General features: G+C 54.7%; 1 protein-coding gene across 6 annotated transcripts in view; it reads left to right on the top strand.

Annotated features, from left to right (window-relative positions):
- Nucleotides 1-19,183, top strand: part of SH3PXD2A (SH3 and PX domains 2A) — a 247,748-nt gene that overhangs the window by 183,716 nt on the left and 44,849 nt on the right. For all 6 annotated transcript variants that reach the window (XM_070470106.1, XM_070470104.1, XM_070470105.1 and 3 more), the window contains one exon: nt 6,306-6,437. In XM_070470106.1, the coding sequence (XP_070326207.1) occupies nt 6,306-6,437 (132 nt within the window). The remainder of the gene's footprint in view (nt 1-6,305; nt 6,438-19,183) is intronic.

The following is a 19,183-nucleotide window of genomic DNA, read 5'->3' as shown; positions in this document are numbered from 1 at the left end:
GCCTTCCCGTCGACCCAATTTTTAGGTCCCAGATCCACTTGGAGCCCTTTGAGGGACAGTGACCACACAGCACAGTGTGGAAGCAGATGCTCCCTGGACCCAGAATGTGTGGGTTTACATCCCGGCTCTGCCGTGTCCAGGTCTCGGGTTACGTAACCTCTCCAGCCGCCCTAAGCGGATTCAGCAGCATCTCCCCAGAGCTGGCACACAGGAAGTATCCAGGCGGTGCTGAGACTGCCATCCCCATCCACCCGTGTGAGGTGGGCCAGCTGAAGGTGATGAGCCTCCCGCCAGGCTGTTAACCCCAGGCAGAAAGCTGGAGTCCCCACACCCCAGCTGAGACAGTGGCCGGTGAGGGGGGTGGGGAGTCCTGTAACTGTGATGAAGTCACAGCCCCTGTGCCTCAGGGATCCAGAGTTTGGACCTGCCTCTGGTCTCGGGGACCTTTCAAACCTGGGGCTGCCTGGCCACCGATGGCCCTCAGGGACTTGGACTTGTGCCCTGTATCCAGGTGAGGCCAGGCCCAGGGTCAGAGGTTTGCTTTTTGCCTTTGTCTTACTGGACGATGGCAGAAAACCCTAGAGAGCAGTGTTCTCAGCTGTGAGATGGGGGTGGTGTCAGGTGGGGACGGGGATTTCCAGAAAGGTTTTCTAGAAGCGTCCCCATTTCTGAGTGCCACCTGGCCCTCCTTCCCAGCCCAAACCTGAGAGCAGAGGTGAGGTTCAGGTTTGGGGCCCAAAACAGAAAGGTCAGAGGTCAAAGGGAAGGGGTTGGGCCAGCCCCATCCTCACTCAGCTGTAGGCTGGGAAGAGGAAGTGAACATACTGGTGGGGGTGGGGGACGGAGGAGGCAGCGGGTAGAGGACCCCTTGCCTGTCCCAGGCCCCTTACAGCCATTCTTCTGGTGTTGCCTGTGACAAGGGCCTCGGCCTGAGCTAATCACTGGGCTCCCGGCCCTTTTTCCCCTCTCCTGAGCCAGTGAGCCAGAGCCCACTTGGCCCACAACAATACATTTTATTCACCAAACGTATAGCCTGGCTGCCCGAGGGCCTATGGAGAGGCCAGCAGGCGGAGGCCGGCCTGGGAGGAATCCGTTGTAAGGGACCGAAGGGACCTTGGTGGGACGCCCAGGGTTTGGGGGGTCATGGATAGCGTGGAGAGCGGGGGGTGGGGCCACTGTAGGACTTGGCTTCTCAGGATAGGCCAGCTGTTTGGAGAGAGAGGATGAGGGGAGGTCACATGGGCCAGGAGAAACCAGCCAGACTGGGGGTCCAGGGCTGGAGTCTTGGGCGAGTCGCCAGGTCTCTCTGGGCCGGCCTTGGTTTCCCCATCTGGAATGTTGGCAAGCTCAATGAGACAGGAAATTCAGAGGTAAGGGGCTGATGCTGGGGACCCTTGTAGATAAGGGGCCTTGCGCTGACCCATGAGTGGGCCCAGCTGGCAAGCCCGCTGCCTGCCAGGAGGTGAGGTCTGAGAAAGGACAGAGCCATGGCCACTTCTCCTGGCACCCATGGCCCTTGCCCTAACCTACCTGCTGGTTTCAAGGCTTCAGAAGAACCTAAGCCCTTCCCTTCCTCCCCAAATCTCCCGTTTCCTGTTTGCTTTATAAACACCGTCTACAGTTTACATAGGGTATTAACCCTGTCACTTCATATCATGCTCAGAACAACCCCACAGAGTAGGTACTGTTGTTGTTCCTGTTTATGGATGAGGAAGGTAAAGCTCAGAGAGGTTAAGTGTCCTCTGCAGGGTCACAGAGCTGTTAATAATAAGGACAAATCAGGACCAGACCTCAGACCCTCAGACTCCAGGTGGATGCTTCTGCATCAGACTCTCAGACCATTACTGTGTCCAGTGCCGTGTCCCATGGCCCCAGTCCTGGGGTGTCTGTCTGCCCTCATCAGGGTGACTCTTGTCTAAGCCACATGGTCTAGTTGGGGAGCAGTGCCCCACAAGAAAATCCAGTGCAAGCACTATGGCTGAGTGATTGGGGGGCTGCTGGAGGGGCAGGCAGAATTGGAGGTGGTAAAGGGGAAGGCATTCCAGGCATGGGGCATAGCTGGAGCAGAGGCTTGGATACAAGAACCTGCCTAGAACAGTGTGCTGTGTTCAATGTTGCCTGGGTCAGAGGAATTGTGTGTCAGGGAACTTGGGGAACTCAGGTTGTCAAGAAAGACTGAGCTTGAATGTAGCGTTTCTTCTTTCGTCAGCAGGGACCCACTGAAGGTGTGGGAGCAGTGGACTTGATTTGGCAAAAACCTTAAAGTCGGCAGCCAGATCAGGCAGGAGCCAGGGGTCCCTCCAGGTGGTAGCAGGAGGAATGCAGGTGTGAGGCAGGCGTGGGGCAAGGCTCTGGGGAACTGCCAGAGCCTCAGCAGATCCAGCCAGAGGCTCTGAGAAAGGCACGAAAATGAGATGGAGGAGGAGACACTGGCGAAAAGTCCCCTTCCAATCCAGGAGGGGCTCTTCTCTCTAAAAGGAGTACTCCCCTTCTCCATGCCTCCGCCAGACTCTTCCTATCTGAAGACAGGAGGCTCCCTCCACTGCATCTCCCCCTCCCTCAGGCTGACTCCCTCAGCCCCCGATTTTCCAGGCCTGGGCTGGGAGGCGATCCAGAGCGGCCTCTGTAGGATGACATCACCCAGAGGCCCGCCTGCCGAGTGGTTTCTCATCCGGATACCTGCTCCCAGCTCACGCCCGCCCGGGCAGCCCAAAGAGGCAACACCCTAAGACGCAGATGCCAGAGAGAGTGAGCAGGGGGCTTGTGTGTGCTGGGGGGGTGGGGGGAGGAAGCCAAGAAGACAGAGTGTCTGTGTGTCCATCTGTCTGGCCCCTAACCTGCGGGCCACTGCCTGTCTTCTGTGCTCTGAAATGCCTGGAGAACACTTTCTTAAGTTTTCTACCTGTGTCCCAGAGTGTCAAGTCTTCAGAAAGCTCAGGCCAGTTTTCCAGGGGGTGGGGTGGAGGTGGGAGTAGCATATGGATTTTCCCCCCTCTTTGAAAGCTTGCCTCAGATTTCCTTGGCTTGGATTAAAGTGAGTCTCTCCATTCCCCGGGACCCTGCTTACCCTCTCAAACAGCTTTTGGCCTAAACCTCATCACTCCTCACTTCTCCCTCCTCTGTTTCCCCATCTCCCCTTTTCTGCCTTCCAGAATTTGTAGTTTCCCCAAATTTTGGAGGTGAGGCCCTGCTTGGTGTATCTGTATTGGCTCAAAGCAAGCTGTTAAATCACCTTGTTCATCCATCTGCCCATTCATTCATTCATTTCACCCAACAGTTACAGAGTCCCTACCCTCAGTGGGCACTGTGAGTCTGGTCAGTAGGTACCGCAGTCAAGAAGAAACCCACACTCCAGTCTCCATTGTTGTTGTTTGCCAAGTCGTGTCTGACTGTTTGCGACCCCATGAACTGCAGCACACTAAGCTTCCCTGTCCTTCACTCTCCCATGAGTTTACTCAAATTCAGTAAGCACTGACTGTTTGCCCAAGCGTGTTCGGGTCGGATGAGGCAGGGGCCCTCCTCGGGAGCAGTGGCACATGGAGGGCAGAAGTCAGGACATGAGCAGTGGTGTCAGGTAGGCCCAGGGGTTCAATCCCAACTGTGTGACCTTGAGAAAATTGCCTCATGAGCCTTTGTCTGCATGTGTGTGAAATGGGACGCTAACACGTGCCTACTCTTGGGTCCTCCTGAGGCTCCTTTGAGACAGCGATGTGATCTATGCTAGGTGGGCATCCCGAGTGGGCACTGAAGAAAGCTTGCTGTTGAAGGTTGGCATCATCTGGGCTCCTGGGGCTTTGGAGCTCTCCAACCAGCTGGAGAACTCCCATCTTCTCTTTGTACATTGAGTTTTCCTCTCCCACACACTGGCAAGGGAGCCTCTGTGTCCCACAGGCTCGGGACTGGCCCTTTTTGTGTGAGATGCCCTGCCAGCAACCCCCCTCCCCTCCGGGGACACAGTGGAAAGTGGTCTCTGCCAGCCCCGTGCCCAGCGCTGCCTCTGTCCGGCTGGCAGGGGCAGGCACGGAGCCTGGCCCCATCTGAGTGCAGAGCCAGGCCGGCCCTGCTGCCCAGCTGTTGGTTGCATTTCGGCCTGAAACCCAATCCTGGCTTTGGAGGGGCCTGGGGCAGTGCGTGTGCATAGCCATGTGGCAGGCCTCGGCTGGGACAGGGTCCCTCCTGCTTCTCCCAAGGGCTCAGCAGGGACTGCAGGGTCCTCACCTCGGGAGAAAATTGGCAGGGGAGGTGGATTTCTTTCCCCAGCATCGCCCCCTGCCCTTGGTTAGATGGAGCCCCTCGGAGGGAAAGACCCAAAGATCTAAGCAGTGTTTCTCACCCTGGCTCTGTATGAGAACCACAGGTTGTAGGGCAGGGGTCTTAAAAAAAAAAATAGCTGAAACCAATTAAATCAGCCTCTTTGGGGATGGGGCTCAGGCATCCATGTTCTTTAGAAGCTCCCCAGATCTTGTGGGATCAAGTTGAGGTTCGTTGTGAGGGGAATGGGACGTCTGGAAACAAATCAGGGAAGTTCTGTAACAGAAAGAGACAGACTTGAACTTAAAACACAGAGTGAATATGGTTCTCTCCATGAAGGCTGTGTGGGCTGGTTCAAGCCTCTGCTCTGGGTCTCTGAGGTGTCCTTTGTGAAATGGGAAGGTAATAAGATTGTTGTGAGGACAAAAATGCGACAGGGTACGTGCCTGGCATAGAACATTTGCCAAGTTAGACTCAGGCATGTGGGGAATGTTAACTGCAGGCTGAAGCACCAAGGGGGCCATGTGGAGCCCAGGGACCCTCTCAGCCATTTCTATACTCAGGCTGGTGGTGTGAAGCCCCCAGCGTTTCAGGAGATTGGTAGATGTGTGGGGCAGTAGACACGTAGTTTAAGACGTATACTAGGAGTTCCCTTTTCGGGGAAGATCAGAGGGGAGGGGTCTGGGAAAGCTTCCTGTAGGAGGTGACCAGTGGGTCTCTGGTTCGTGGATCCTTTCAGCTCCTAGCCGGTCACGTGTCATCTTAGGTGCTCCCCACTCCACCCTAGTGAAGACGACCATGAGGTGCAGAGAGGTTTTAGCTGGAGCTGGGATGCACAGGGTCTGTCCACCTTCCATCCCGGTGTTTGCTTAATGCCTGTGGCACTGGTCCAGTGGCTCCCAGTCCACTGAGCCGCTGCTCACTCCAGGGCACCTCCCGCCTGCCGCCCTCCTCCCCCTGAGCCCCACCTCCTGACCCCTCGAGATCCTGAAACTGCCAGGAGAGGGCGGCGGGAGGCTTCCGGGAGCCTGACCACAAGCCCCAGCAGAGCTTAAAAGCAGAGGGACGCTGAGTCGGTCTCCATGTGGCCAGAGGGCGGTAGCCAGGCCAGACGATGCCCCGAAGGGAAGCGGGGCTGGAGGCGAAAGCCTGAAGCCGGACCCTGGGCACCAGGCCCATGGGCTCAGTGGCCGCGCCTTGGTGAGCCCGAGGGGCAAGAGTGGAGCCGAGCTTGAGGAAAAGTTGGCGGGGGGCGGGCTGGGCTCTCCAGCGGCGGCGCTGGCGCTGGGACTTTCTTCTTGGGTTTCAAGTAAACAGTCTCGGCCCTCCTCCCCCTCCCCTGCCTCCACCCCCAGCTCCTCATTCGATGGGTCTCATGTGTTTCTATTTAAGGGCTGCGAGTAAACCCCAGTGATTGGCGGCCTCAAACCCTCTTGACTTCTCGCCTGGGCCCGGCCGTGGAGCCATCCTCTCCCGCTCTCTCCCTCTCCCTCCCGAGGGGAGGACTGCTGACTCTCTTTCTCTGGGTTTACAGGGGTTGGGGAGAGGCCCCGCGCCCTCCTCCTTGCCTGGCCTTTCCTCTCTCCTCGACTCCAGAATCAGCCCCCATGGGCCGCCCGCCCGCCTGCCCGCGGCCCTCCCCTCACACCCCTGTGGCCGAGGGGTCTGGAGAGACCACGTCCACCCCGGGCCTCTCCTCCGACTCCCTCTGCCTTGTGCTGGGCCGTGATTAGTTCATCGCAGCCACGGGCTTTTTCCCTCTGAGTCCCCTCCGCCTCTGTCTCATCTCTGCCTGTCTCTTCCCACTCCCCGCCCCCTCCGCTGCCCCCTGGCTCCCCATGTCCCCCGGTCCCCGCGGCGCAGCGGGCCGGTGTGGGGCCCTGCTATATGGCCTGTCCTTGGGGCCCAGCGAGCTGCGAGCCCTGGCTGCGGGCAGCCTCTCTGAGCGGCGCTGGCGACCGAGCAGCCTCCTCCGAGGCCGATGGACAGGGGGCGCCCCGGCCGCGGGGCCATGGCCGGCCGCTGGCTCACCGCGTGCTTTCTGCCCTCGCCAGGTGCCGACACCAACGCCGAACCCATGATCCTGGAACAGTACGTGGTGGTGTCCAACTATAAGAAGCAGGAGAACTCGGAGCTGAGCCTCCAAGCCGGGGAGGTGGTGGATGTCATCGAGAAGAACGAGAGCGGTGAGTGCCCGGCTGGCTGGCTGGCCAGCCCGGAGACCAGGAGCCCGGCTGGTTTTTGTTCCCCTCCTCCTCCCCCACCTCTGCAGCTATACGTTATTTCCATCTGGTGGGGAGAGGGCCGAGGAGGCTGAAGTTTCCCCTGTTGGTTTGGGCTGCAGGCCAGCAGTTTGCCTGGTGGTGGAAGAATGTCTCCAGCGCTCGGAGTAATTAACTGGCTTGTGTTAATGCAAGGCTAGGGTGGCAGCACGGGTACCACCGTCCAGCCCGTGAGCAGGGACCCTGTGCCCTCCAAGGCCCAGGGTCAGTTAGCGCCCAGCTCGGGGGCATCCTATAGCATCTTCTCCCTTGGGGCCATAGTCCAGGCTGGGAATGAGGCAGGGGTGGAAGAACCTGGCTGGCTGGTGGGACAGGCAGGCCATGACGTCACTGTGGGGTCCAGGATCCTAGGGCGGGTTGTCTGAGGAAAGGCCAGGCCTGTGGAGGTTGGCTGGTGTCTGGGCGTTGAGCTGACTGCCCCCTGCTGAGCTGAGACGAGGGCCCAGATAGGGGGGATGAAGTCAGGTCCTGGGGCCAGGGAGGGTCCCACAGCAGCCGCCCTGTCATTGGGAACTGAGGCTTTGTCCTGTCTGGGCCAGGCAGATGGCTGTCTGGGGGGCTGGCAGTTCCCGGGTTCTCGACGAGTGGGCCTCAGTGCCTCAGCAGCAGGAGTCTCTCAGAGGGAGTGAGAAGCACTCGAGTCCGTCCGTCAGTCTGAGGTGCAGGCCTGTGCGACCCCCTGCAGGGCCCGGGGTGAACTCTGGCCCAGACACCCATTGTCAGTTTGCTGGTGACCTGCTGGCGCTTGAGTTGGTTCCTGGGGTGCTCTGTTTTGGTTTCGGTTTGCAGTGGGGGACGGCCGCCGCACAGAGCCTGTGTTGGAGCCTCTCTGAGCTGTGTTTGGAGGACACTCCCAGGGGGGAGGGGCCTGCTCTTTTCCTGTTCCACTCTATTCTTCCCAGTGTTTTAAGCTCTGACAGGAAGACGGACCAACGGACGTCTGTGCCCACTCTAGAGAGAGAAAAACTGAGGCACAGAAAAACTGAGGGGAAGTGAGACACCTGAAGTCAAAAACAGAACAGGAATGTTCTTGGGCCCCTGGTTCATGTGCCTAAGGGCAGCAAGTAGTGAAGTAGCAATAAAGGTACTGAGGAAATCCCAGCAGGCCTCCTGGGGGAGGTGAGGTTAGGCTCCTGCTGCAGGAGGCTCGGGGGCTGTGCTGAGAACAGGGCTGTGATGCCAACATAGACCTGACTCATGGCCCTCCTGGGCGTGGAGTCTTCAGAGCTTGTTCCCCTCCAAGAGGTCAGGCTCTGCCATTGTGTCTGGAGTCATCACCGCTGTGGTTGGCAGCCGTTGTCCCCACCCAGCTACCCCCAGGGTAAGGCCTGTGCCCTTCACCCCAGGTGCCCACACTGGTCCCCTTCCTGCATGGCGTGGCTTTCGGCCTTTGTCACAGTATCAGCCCCACCTTCCCGTCCCCACAGAAGCTGCATGTCTGAGGGGCCTGGCTCTGGAACCCTAAGCACCTCAAGACCCAGAGAAAGGGCTCTCTACTGGTGGGATTGGAGACACCCACCGAGGAGGTAGAGACATGTTTGTTTGGGGGCGTGGTCCAAAGGAAGGTGTGTCGGCTTTTCTATATAAAGTCGGGGCTGCTCAGAAGTAGATTTCTGGCTTAGGGACCCTCTTGCCTCATGTCACCAGTGCAGCTCTATGTCTGTATGGGGAGCGGTGAGCCCCCGTGTCCCTGGGTACCAGCTGCTGGCCAGGATGGCTACAGAGGAGACCACCCCCCACCAACTAAAGGCAGTCAGCCTGTTATCAGACTCCTTGGTTCCCTTTGCCCTGTCACCCCACATCCAGTACCCTGCCTGGGAGTGGAGGAGGGGGCACCTTGACAAAGTGGGGCTTCTGCAGCGAACCTGGAACCATAAGGTACTCCTCTCCTGAGGAGTCCCCGATGGCTGTCTGAGGGGCTCAGGCAGACTGACTCCCCAGAGCAGCCCAGTCGGCACTCTGACCCTCTGAGGGAGCTGCCATCCCTAGAAGCGGGATTCTGCCCACCACCCACCTGCTGGGTGACTTTACGTTCCTTCCTCCCTCTGGGCCTCTGCCGCCCCTTCTGTGAAATGGAGACAGTCTCCTGGGTGTTCAGAATCAGGGCCTGGAGCAGATGACTTCCCCAAGCCCGCTTCACGGCTGGGAGATGCCACAGGGCCCTGGGTGTCAGGTAGACAGAGCCTCCCTGAACATGGCCTTCCCACTTCCCTGGACCTCATGTCTCTCCCCTTGGTGAATGCAAGGACCTTAGAGTGCTGTGTCCACCACGCAGCTTCCACACTGTCTGTTGCCGCCTGAAACAAGGAGCCCTCCTGCAGTGTAAAACCAGCTTAACCGGAGAAACTGAGTGGGTGAAGAGGAGAAAGGAAGAGGGCCAACTGCAGATCCTTGGGAGAGTGGTTTCCCAGTTCAAGGAGCTGGATGGCTGATGGTGGGGGAGGGGAGATGTGTTGTGCATCCTGCAAACTGGCTTTGGAAGGAGTGGTGAGTGAGGCTTTTGAACTCCAGGACAAAGAGTCAATTGTGACGCCTTTGACCTTAGGACTGGTGGGCGTCTTGAGGGATTTCCACTCAAATTGTTGGGGCAGCAGCTCCAATTAGCACCACCCTGCCCCCTGGGGGCTGGCCTTGCCCTCTGGGAGCCAGGGCTCTTCCTGTATCCCCTTCTCACTTGGCTGAAAGCTCCTTGAATAGGGTGTCCGTAGAGGGACCCAGCCACCTCTGTCTCTGCTCACTTGTCAGAACCCTCTGGAAGGGACCACATAAGTCTCCAGGGGATTTTTGACGTGTGGTTGTGCCCATACTCTGTAATCTCATTCATCTAAAGAGAGATGTGTCTAGAAGGCAATTCAGAGTCAGTAAATAGTAAACACAGGTTCAGGCCATGCACTTCACATGCATCATCTTACTGGAATCATGGAACAACCCTGTGTGGTAGAAGGCACTTTAAGCACTTTGCGTCTGAAGTAACAGGTTAAGAGGTTAAGTCATTTTCCTAAAGTCCCAACAGCTGAGATCTCTCCCTTCTCCAGAGGAAGTGGGGGGAGGGTGAGAATGGGCTGATCCCAGGAAGGATCATCACTGAGTTGGCGATGCTGCAGGTCAAGGACAGACATGGCCTGGCTGAGATGATGACAAGGCTCCCTGGAGCATTGTTGCAGGAGGATGGCTCTGTGTGCCTCTTTCCAGCATGGTGCTCATTGGTAGTGGGGATTCTTGTTGTTAATTGTCAGTTGGAGCTTGGGGATAAGCCACAGCTAAGAGGATCTGAGAAGGGTGGTGAATTCCCAACATCAAGGACAAGCCTATTCTGGGGAATGCAAGTGGATACATGTCAAAGACGCCCACAGTGGTGGGACTTGAGTGGCTTCAGGGAAAAATTTTTGATTAAACAGTGGGCGTGGGGCCCAGCCAGATAAGGACTCTCTCCATTGATCTACAGGGACAAATATAGCAGAAAGACTCAGCAGTTTTGTTAGATTTGCCAGCCATTTTTGTCTTATCCTTGAAAAGCCCTCCACCCCTGACATAAACAACAGTGCCTGAGATGCTGCCTTTGTAGGACATTCTTACGCCTCAAAGACCACATTGGCTTTACCTTCCAGCAGGCAAAATCTGGTCTGACTTCTGGCAGAATCTTGATGGCAGTTGCTCTGATTTGTGTGTTAAGCAAAGCTGCCTCCAACTTTCCAGGATGGTTTCCTTCTCTCAGGACTAGGAGCCAGCCAGGGGATGTGGGGATATGAGTCAGCAAATGCTCATTTTTTTTTCCTGATCCAGCTTTCCTACTCTGAGTCTTTGCTTCTTTCCTGGTACTAGTGTGATAACCTTGGGAGATATTATACAATACTTCCTTGGAGGCACGTAGCTATAGGACTAAGGTAAAAGTATTGTATTGGCAAGAAATTTTGAACTCCTGGTCCATACAGGTGAGAAATTTTATAGGTGAGAAAACTAAGCCTTGGGGAGTTTGAGAATCTTCAGTCTCCTCCAAAGTCAATGCTTTAGTCCCAGTTGAGTAGTGAGCAGAGGACAGACACCCACTCAAACTTACTCAAGGGTTTACTGAAAGGATTCGGGAAAATCTCACTAGAACCCAAGGATGGGAAGGACACCCCAGCCTCACAAGGACTGGGAACCAGAAAACTGGTAGGAGACAAAGCAGCTACCCTTCTCCCTCTCTCCAGTACCAGGTGGATTTAAAGCCCAGCTGTGATCTCCTAACTGCAGACCAGGCTTCCTTCTCTTCCTGTTCGCTCATAACAGTGGCCCATTCACCAGATGTTGGCTTGTCAGGACCAGATTTTTCTGTCAAGATAACAGCCATCAACTGTAGATGGTCTCTGGTTCTACAGGTTCAAACTTTGAAGCTTGAATCTGATTGGTTCCTGGCCAGCCAATGGATTGGCAGAGTTTGGATCAGGTGTCCAACTCTGGGCCAATCAGCTGTGTCCAGGAAAAATGTCATAGGATATAAACATGGCTACCTTTCCAACCTCTTCATCAGTGGCTTGGAGCACAAGTTTTAAAGAAAAGAGATATAGGGAGGTAAGTTATCTGAAAACATGTTGGCTGCATCTATTTTACTTATTTAACAGCTGTGTGTAGTAGAGAAAGCAAAGAATCAGGAGTCAGAATGTTAGGTTTAAGATCTAACTGTGTGATATAAGCAGGAATCCATTTCCTCCTGAGTATGAAAGAACAGTGATACATTCTATATGGGTTTTTTTTCCTAGAATGAAATGTAACCATTTATTATTTGACAAGTATCTTTATCAATAAGACAAACTAATAAGCTTTCCTCTCAGATTTGTATGTCCTAATGATTATTTTTTGTTGTCAAAAATGATACATTCTTCAGTCTTATATTTTGTGAGTTGGAAACTTCTTAACACTGAAGATGTACCTGTTCTATTCCTTAGATATTTCTTCATGAACACTGTTATAACCGGTTCTACATAGGCTTTTTGTAAGTGAGATATACACTGTATACACTCTTCACTTTGTCATTTATTTCACAGTTCTTATATACCTCTTGTGTCCCGGGCCCTATGCTGATTACATGCATACCCATACAGTTCCTGCCTTTATGGAGTTTAAACTCTAATGCAAGCATGCTGAGTACTTAATGAATGGACTGTATTGTGAGACTGGGCTACTTCTGCAGATTTTCTGATGTCTTAAATGGACTTCTCCTATATATCCTCCTTGTCTTTTAGTTAGACTCTGTGCTTACTAAGGAGCCAGCTGATTAGTAATTCATATTGCCAATCTGCTCTTGAAAAGATGTCCAAATAAAGATAGGTTAGGCTGTTTCTAGAAGGACAAGTTTCTTGCAGTCTGCATTACAGATAAGTGAACTAACACTCTTAACTGTGCAACAGCCTTTTAAGAGTTTGGTCTGGTTCTGAGAGCCATATTTGGTTGTGGTAACTGGCCCCCATGAGGTCCTGTCCCAGCTGACAGAAAGCCTTGATCTCTGACTCGCTTCTCTTCCTAAGTACAACACATGCATGTTCCTGCTAGGTTAGCCTGATCAGCGATTCCAAAGTCCATGCTGCTCTAAGGCTGTCTCTGGGGGGCAGTTGTTACCCACTTCATGAAGCTGGCTGGAAGGCAAGGGGCCATCGAGCATAAGTCAGGAACAGAAGTGAGCATTCTAATCCAACTTTGGGCCCCTCAGCCCAGCTTTAGTCACCCTGGCTGGAGGAGGTTCTGAGGATAAGATTGCATGATAGCCTGGCAATGAAAAGTATGGGTTCAACTTAGATCAGCCTGGTTTTAATCTTGATTTGGTTCTTGATTTAGTACTTACTAGTGGTGAGCCTGGGAAGTTACTTGAATGTTCTAAGTAAACGTCGGTCTCCTTGCCTGCAAAATGGTGCTAATTGTACCCATAGCTGTGGAGTTAGTATGTGCTTTTTCAAGAGGAATTAAGTGCTCAGTACATGATAGTTGTTGGTGGCTCAGCAGTAAAGACTTCTCTTGCAGTGAAGGAGACATGGTCAAGAAGATCCCCTGAAGAAGGGAATGACAACCTACTCCAGAATTCTTGCCTGGGAAGAGCCTGGTGGGTTACAGTCTATGGGGTTGCAAGAGTAGGACACAACTTAACAACTAAACCACCACCATTACATGACATTAAGACGGCTGGGCTGGGGCAGCTCGGCCACCAACTGACCTTGGAACACACAGCTAGTCAGTTGCTGTCTTGTGGCGTCAGTTTCCCACCTGGCTAGAAAACAGGTTGCACTTCATGGTGTCTGAGGATTCTCTCAACCCTGATGGTTTGTGAGGTAGGTACGGCAGAGGGAGCTTGCTATAGGGCATGGCAGCAGGAGACCATGCTGGAGACCTGAGTTGACCCCTTGGAGCCTTGGCTTGGCAGCTGTTCTTGGCCCCGTCTCTGTGTCAGGAAGAGTTGGAGTCAGAGTCCCCTTGGTGACCCAGGAGTAGACCTCATGGGATCAGGGGCTTCATGCAAAGGCTGGGAGAGGAGAGGCCCGCCTGTGATACCCCCTGCTGACTGTCACTCGGTAGCTCTGTGGCATGCACAAAACTGATGTGCTGGGGGCAGGGTCTAGCATAGTTGGGGAAGGCTGCCTAGAGGAGTTGGAGGCATTGAGCTGGGCCTTGGAGAAAGTGGGGGTAGATAGGAGATGGGGGGATAGATAGGAGAGAGGGGAAGGAATTCTCGAGCCATGTGAGTGGAGTGCCAGGTGGAAGGCAGAGAGCCCGTTGGGGCTAAGACGGCAAGGCAGGTGTGCAGCTGCCTCGGGAGGTAAGGCTTGATGAAGAAGGCAGAAGGTGGGCGGCAGCAGGTGGGGAGGCAGGGTGGGGTCGTGGAAAATAGGTGAGCAGGAGAGGGACCTGAGAACAGGAGTATTTGAAGCAAGCAGTCCTGGCTGTGGGGAGGCAGATGGCAGGGGAAGGTGTGTCCAGGACTGGAGGATTGGAAATAGATCTTCCCTTGAGCTAGATCTACACTGCCTGTTGTCAGGGAGGCCTCCAGGGGCTTGCCAGCAATAAGGGCTGCCAGCCACCTGCCTGGAGCCAGCTGCCAGGTGGCTGGGTGGGGCAGCGGGCCCCCAGGCACTCCCCATTCACCTCCATCTGTTCGGGTTCTGCAAGTGGAGTGGCCAGTCACCCTGACCTCACATTGGCTCTATGGACCAATCATGTCCCACAGCCTTTCCTTGAATAGACATTTCCGAACAAAAGATGTGGATCCAGGGTGAAGTGCCAGAGTGACACCAGCTCATCCCAGCCTCAGCCCCATAGCAATACCTAGCTTCCCCTCTTTTGGGGGTGGGGAGTGGAGCAGGGAGAAAGGAAGATTGTACTGAGTCCTGTCACCCGCATCTCAAAGGCTGCTTTTCTGGGTTTGGACAGCAAGGGACCGGTTGAACCACACACTGCCCAGAGCCCAACAAGGCCAGTCTTCAGGTGATCAGTCATCACTGAGTCCATACTACTTGACTAAGTTCTAGACTGGTGCTCAGAGGTGACCAAGGCCAACAGAGTCTCACACTTACAGGACTTAAATGTGCTAGAGAAACAGTCACATGTGAAAAAGGAAAGTAAGTCTAGATTTTGATAAGTGCAGTGCAGGAAATAAACGGGCACTGTGATAATGATTAGTCTGAGGAAGGAGGTGATAGAGTGTGGCCAGGAAAGGCCTCTCTGAAGAGGTGCAGGTGGAGCTGAGAATGCTTGGAGCTTGGAGAATGGAGGAAGAATTAGAAGCAAGGCACTTTGGGGGAGAGGTGGTGAGTGAGGGCAGAGGAGGAGGAGAAGCCGTGTAGTAGCAGGCCAGGGCATTCTGTTCTAGGGGTAGTGACCGCCACACAGCTGGTGGGAGTCCTGCAGTGTGGCCAGTGGGTGACTCCACTCCCTCCGCTCCCCAGACATATCCTGGCCCAGATGCCTGGGGAATGGGCAACACTGGAGACCCTCTGTCCACCCCCAACACACTCACTCACTCACTCACTCACACCGGGCTTTGTCCCCAGGAGAAGTGATAGTCCTGCTGAAGTACAAGAAAAAGATCCCTCTGCAGGTTTCCTGCATTCTTAAATTAAAACAGACTTCACTGTAGTGCTTTCTGGGCTATAATTTGTTAGGGACCTCAGGGAATCGGGGTTGAAAAATTGCCGTCCCTTGTTCTTTCCGCAGATGGTCCCGTGGCTGTGTGATAGTATACCGTCAGCAGTTGGGCTTTCAGTAGTCACTCTGGTAGATGTGAGGTTTGCCTGAGTAACCACTCTCATCTCTCTCGGCATCTTTTCAGATTCTGTAATCTCATCCCCTGGGTTCCTGATGCTGACCTGGACTCCCTGGCCTCACTGTGGAGGAACGGCAGGGTGACCCAGTTAGCCCAGTTGGGAAGCCTCGTGGAAGCCAGTGTTCACTGGGAGCTGAGCTGTCAAATGCCAGGAAGTGGAGAGAAGCTTCTGGCTCATGTAACCCCCAACTTCATGTTTGGAACATGCTTTATAGAGCTCTCAGGAGGGGGGTTTCATTTAATTGTCTCAGCCCTGGCTCCACATTCCCTTCTTAGTCAGGCACCTCTCAGCCTCAGGCTAAAATGCATCTGCCTGCCTCAGCTGTTGTTGAACAAGATGGTGGGGAAATGGCCCAGGCATCGTGAGAGGTGAGAGAAAGCCAGACTTGGAGGAGGAGTCTGCCAGGGACTGGCCATGAAGTGAGCGAACCAGGAGTGGGTCTCTGAGCTGGTGTGCTGTGATTGCAGGGCCCTCTCTCCTGTTCTGTCTGGCCTGTTGGCATTGCCACGGGCCACCCCTGGATCCCTGTGTCCCAGAACCTTAGTGTTTAAGGGATATCTTTTTTTTTTCTTTTTTTAGGGATATCTTAAGTGCTGTAAAGCCTGTGTGTCTGTTCTCTGGGGAAGACTCGTTTGGGGAAGAGGGGGTGATCAGGGATGTCAAGGCCTCCTGGGGAGCAAGTGTCCACTGATACCAGCTAGTAGTGGATTTAGGACATTTTTCAACGTGACCTCTGTCTGAATCAGAATAGTTTATGTTTTATAAGACATAGAACCCTGTGTTTGTATAATACCTTGGAAAGAAGAGTGGCAGATGTTGGCATCCTCTCCTTTTCAGGTGGAAATTGAAGCCCAGAGTAGGTCAGTGACTTGCCCAGAGGTTGCATAGCGGGGAGGTGGGGCCCAGGCTGCCGCACTCCTTATCCAGTGCTGTTTATCCAGGGTTGGGAAATCTGGATGTTTGCATTTCTCTTCCTTGTGGATTTTACTTGTTTGAAAAGCCAAGCCCCAGAGCTCTCTGCTGTGTGAATTCTCCAGGCCACAGAGAGCAGGAGAGCAGAGGTCAGTCCCGCTGAAGCCCCAGCTGGGGTAGGAGCAAGGCCAAGGCATGGGGCGGAGGGAATATGAAAGGGAAGGGATGTTTGCTGGCCCGGTTTCCTGCAGAAGAGTTGTGAGTGTTCTGGCATTTGGCTCAGCCAGGTCCATGAGGTGGGGCTGGACTGGATGGGTGGATGGGTCAAGGGCACCTGGGGTCTCCCTGATCTGCTTACCAGGACTGAGGGTGTGAGAGCCAAGCCTGAACTGTGCCTGAGCCATGCTTGTCAGGACCCCAGCCTGCTCTGCCGTCCCTTTGTCGGAATAAATGGCCCTACCCTGGCCCCTTCCCAGGGGCCCCTCCTGACCCAGTGAAGAGCTCCATCCTACCTCCTTCCCCTCAGCGGTCTCAGCACTGTCTGAATGACCTCATATGCAAGGACTGTGTCCGCAGGATGTGGTTTGCTCATTCAGTCCACACACACGGGGCACCTGCTGTGTGCCCAGCACTGGGTGCAGCCATTGACAAGAAGCAGTCATCCCTGTCTTCCCCCATAGACAGTATTCTAGGGCTTTCTCTTCCGCAGGGTAAAGGCCTGGATGCAGTAAGTCTATCATATTGACAATGCACCTGCCATGTGTGAGGCAGAAAGCCCAGTGCCGCTGGGGCCAGTGTTACTGAGGGGATGGGAGGGTGGGACCATAAGGCACGGTCTGTTCCAGGTTCAGAGATGGGGTAGTGGCTGGGGTGGGTGGTCATGGCTGGAGGAAGTAGGCCGTGATCAAGGAGCTGAAGGAGGAGAATGCTCTAAGCTGAGTACACGGCATGTGTGAAGGCATGGCGGTGGCACAGATGAGGGGGATCTGGCCAGGCTCTGGGGCTGCCGGAGAGGAGACGTCCCCTAAGTGATAACAGGCTGAAGGGGCATATTGAGGGTCTCAAGGACCTCAAATGTCAGGAGAAGGAGACAGGCTGCAGGACATATTTCTGACCGTCTGCCCAAACCTCCCTTTGACAGAGAAGGAATGGAGGCCTGACATCATTTGCCCAGTGTCCCATGGAGTTTGTGGCAGGTCTGCTGCACAGGCTAGAGACGGCATGTGCCAAGGTAGCTGGCATCTCCTGGCACCTTCGAGGCCACACTGTCCACCCACTCACAGACTGGGGCCCAGCCTGCCCGCCAGGTGAAGGAGGAGGTGAGCGGGCTCTTCAGCTCCCCGCCCTGGACCCTCAGCCTAGTGCTGCAGCTGGAGCCAGGACACAGATAGCAGAGGCAGGCCCGAGAGAGAGCGAGCCTCTCTCCTTGTATCCTCCCCAACCACCTGCACTCAGACAGGCTCATTTTTCAGACAAGGTGCCGTCCCCCAGCAAGGTCATCTTCAGATGCCTCAGCGTGAAGGCAAACACACCCCCTTTCAGCAACGCTTCCCGGGATCCAGGTGGGGCTATCCCACTGGCTGGCTGTGTTCCTTGCCCCTGCCTCCACGCCACCCCACCGCCGCCGCTGCTCCAGCCCGAAGTGCTGCCTTCCCCATCCCTCATGTCCCTCCCTCCCCGCAGGAAGGTGGTGGGGTCTCTGTTGAGGTTGGCTGGGCCTCCACTCCTGGGGTTTCTGGACACTCTGTCTTTTCTTATTTGTTTTCTCTACTTCTAACCGGCGCCCTCACAAAAGCCCCAGCCTCCTCTCTGCTCAGCAGGCTCACCATCTTTTGATTAAGGCAAAATGTTGAGCTGCTGCAATCAAGACAGCCTGGGGCCTTGTCCCTCCACCAGTGACTGCAGTGTTGGCCACAGGCCTCCACCCCCCCAAGTGACCTTGGCCCCCCAAGTGACCTCCACCCTGGCCAAGTGACCTCCTGGCGCCTGGGGTGGGGGGCATTCTGCCAATTTCAGCCACCTGCTTCTTGCTCAAGGCATTGGGTCAGTGGGTTGCCACTTGGCGCCGTGCTCAGGGTGTCATCTCAGTGGGCAGAGCAGCCGTGTGCCTCGTGGGGGGAATGACAAGCTTTGTATAAAAGTCATTTTCAGTCAGTCTAGGTTCCAAGTTGAGCCACCCGCTAACCAGGTGATCTCAGGCAAGCTGCTCTTCCTCCTGAGCATCACCTTTCCTCATGTGTGGTTAGGAGTGAACACAGTGGGCATGGCTGCTTTCCAGACACCAGGCTCCCCTATTCCCCATGACCATTACGGTTTTACCAAGCCAGGCAGGAAGCAGGCCTTTCATCTCCATAGTGCCAGGACTTCTCAGATCCCCTCTAAGCCATGGGGCTCCCAAAAAAAAAAGCCAGTTTCAGCTTAGAGGGAGCAGGCAAGGGGAATCTGACCATGTTGGCAACTTTCAGCCAGCTCTCCAAGCAGCCAAATGGGTCACTGGCTACAAACATCCCTGGGTGTGTAATGATGATCACAGGGCCTGTGGGCTCCTGGACACCTTTGGAATGGGCTTTGTGAGGCCAAGTGCTCCACAGATTAAATTTCCGGAGAAAGAACAGCTGAGAAATAGTCTTGAGCTTTGCGAAGCCATTTCTGTGCTATGACAGCAAAAGGGGTGTGTGTGTGTGTGTGTGTGTGTGTGTGTGTGTGTGTTCTCCACTGATAAAAGGGAGGGGATAGGCAAAGGAGGAAGATTGTCCAATCGTAAGCCTCCCTCTCCCCTTCAATTTGCATCAGCCAATGAGGCAGCTGGTGCTGCTGTGTTCTCCAGGCTGGTGCTGGTAACAGAAGGAATATGATTAGTGTTGTGGAATTTCATGATAGGGGTTAGGGGTGGCTTCTGCCCTCCCCTTGTAAAATAAAGTGATGTTTTGAAGAGTTGCCCTGGAGAACTGCTGAAAGCAGAGTGGCTGACAGACGCTTTTGGTCATGTCAGACGAGGACAAGATTATCCAAGTGAGCGAGGGTGTCTGTCCCCGTCAGCCGTGCTGTGGGGCTCCAGGGCCCTTCTGCCAGAAAGCAAGCAAGGGGCTGTAATCACAAACAGGCCGGGATCAGTTACCACCAGAAGTATTACTTTGGACTCTTGGCTTTGAAGGGGAAGAATGCAGTTTTCCTTGCCCCTCCTCCCCCGTCCTTCTCAAGTTAAACGAGATCTGTGAAATCGATCGCTCTGGGACTTAAAAAGAGAGGCCAAAATTCAAGCCAGCGCAGGGTCCTGAAGGCCCAGCACAGGAGGCTTCTACCAGCCTCCACTTATCTGGGGGCAGGGGTTTGCCTAGCCCAGTTCATTTTGAGGTGAGGAATTAGAGAAGTCCATTTCTCCTGAGTCTTTCTTGTCTACCTGGGTCATCCTTGCCTCCGTCTTGCCCACCAGCCAAGTGTCTTGACCCT

This window comes from Odocoileus virginianus, chromosome 7, assembly GCF_023699985.2.
Source record: "Odocoileus virginianus isolate 20LAN1187 ecotype Illinois chromosome 7, Ovbor_1.2, whole genome shotgun sequence".
NCBI classification, from domain to species: domain Eukaryota; kingdom Metazoa; phylum Chordata; class Mammalia; order Artiodactyla; family Cervidae; genus Odocoileus; species Odocoileus virginianus.
This window is presented reverse-complemented; position numbering and strand designations above follow the sequence as displayed.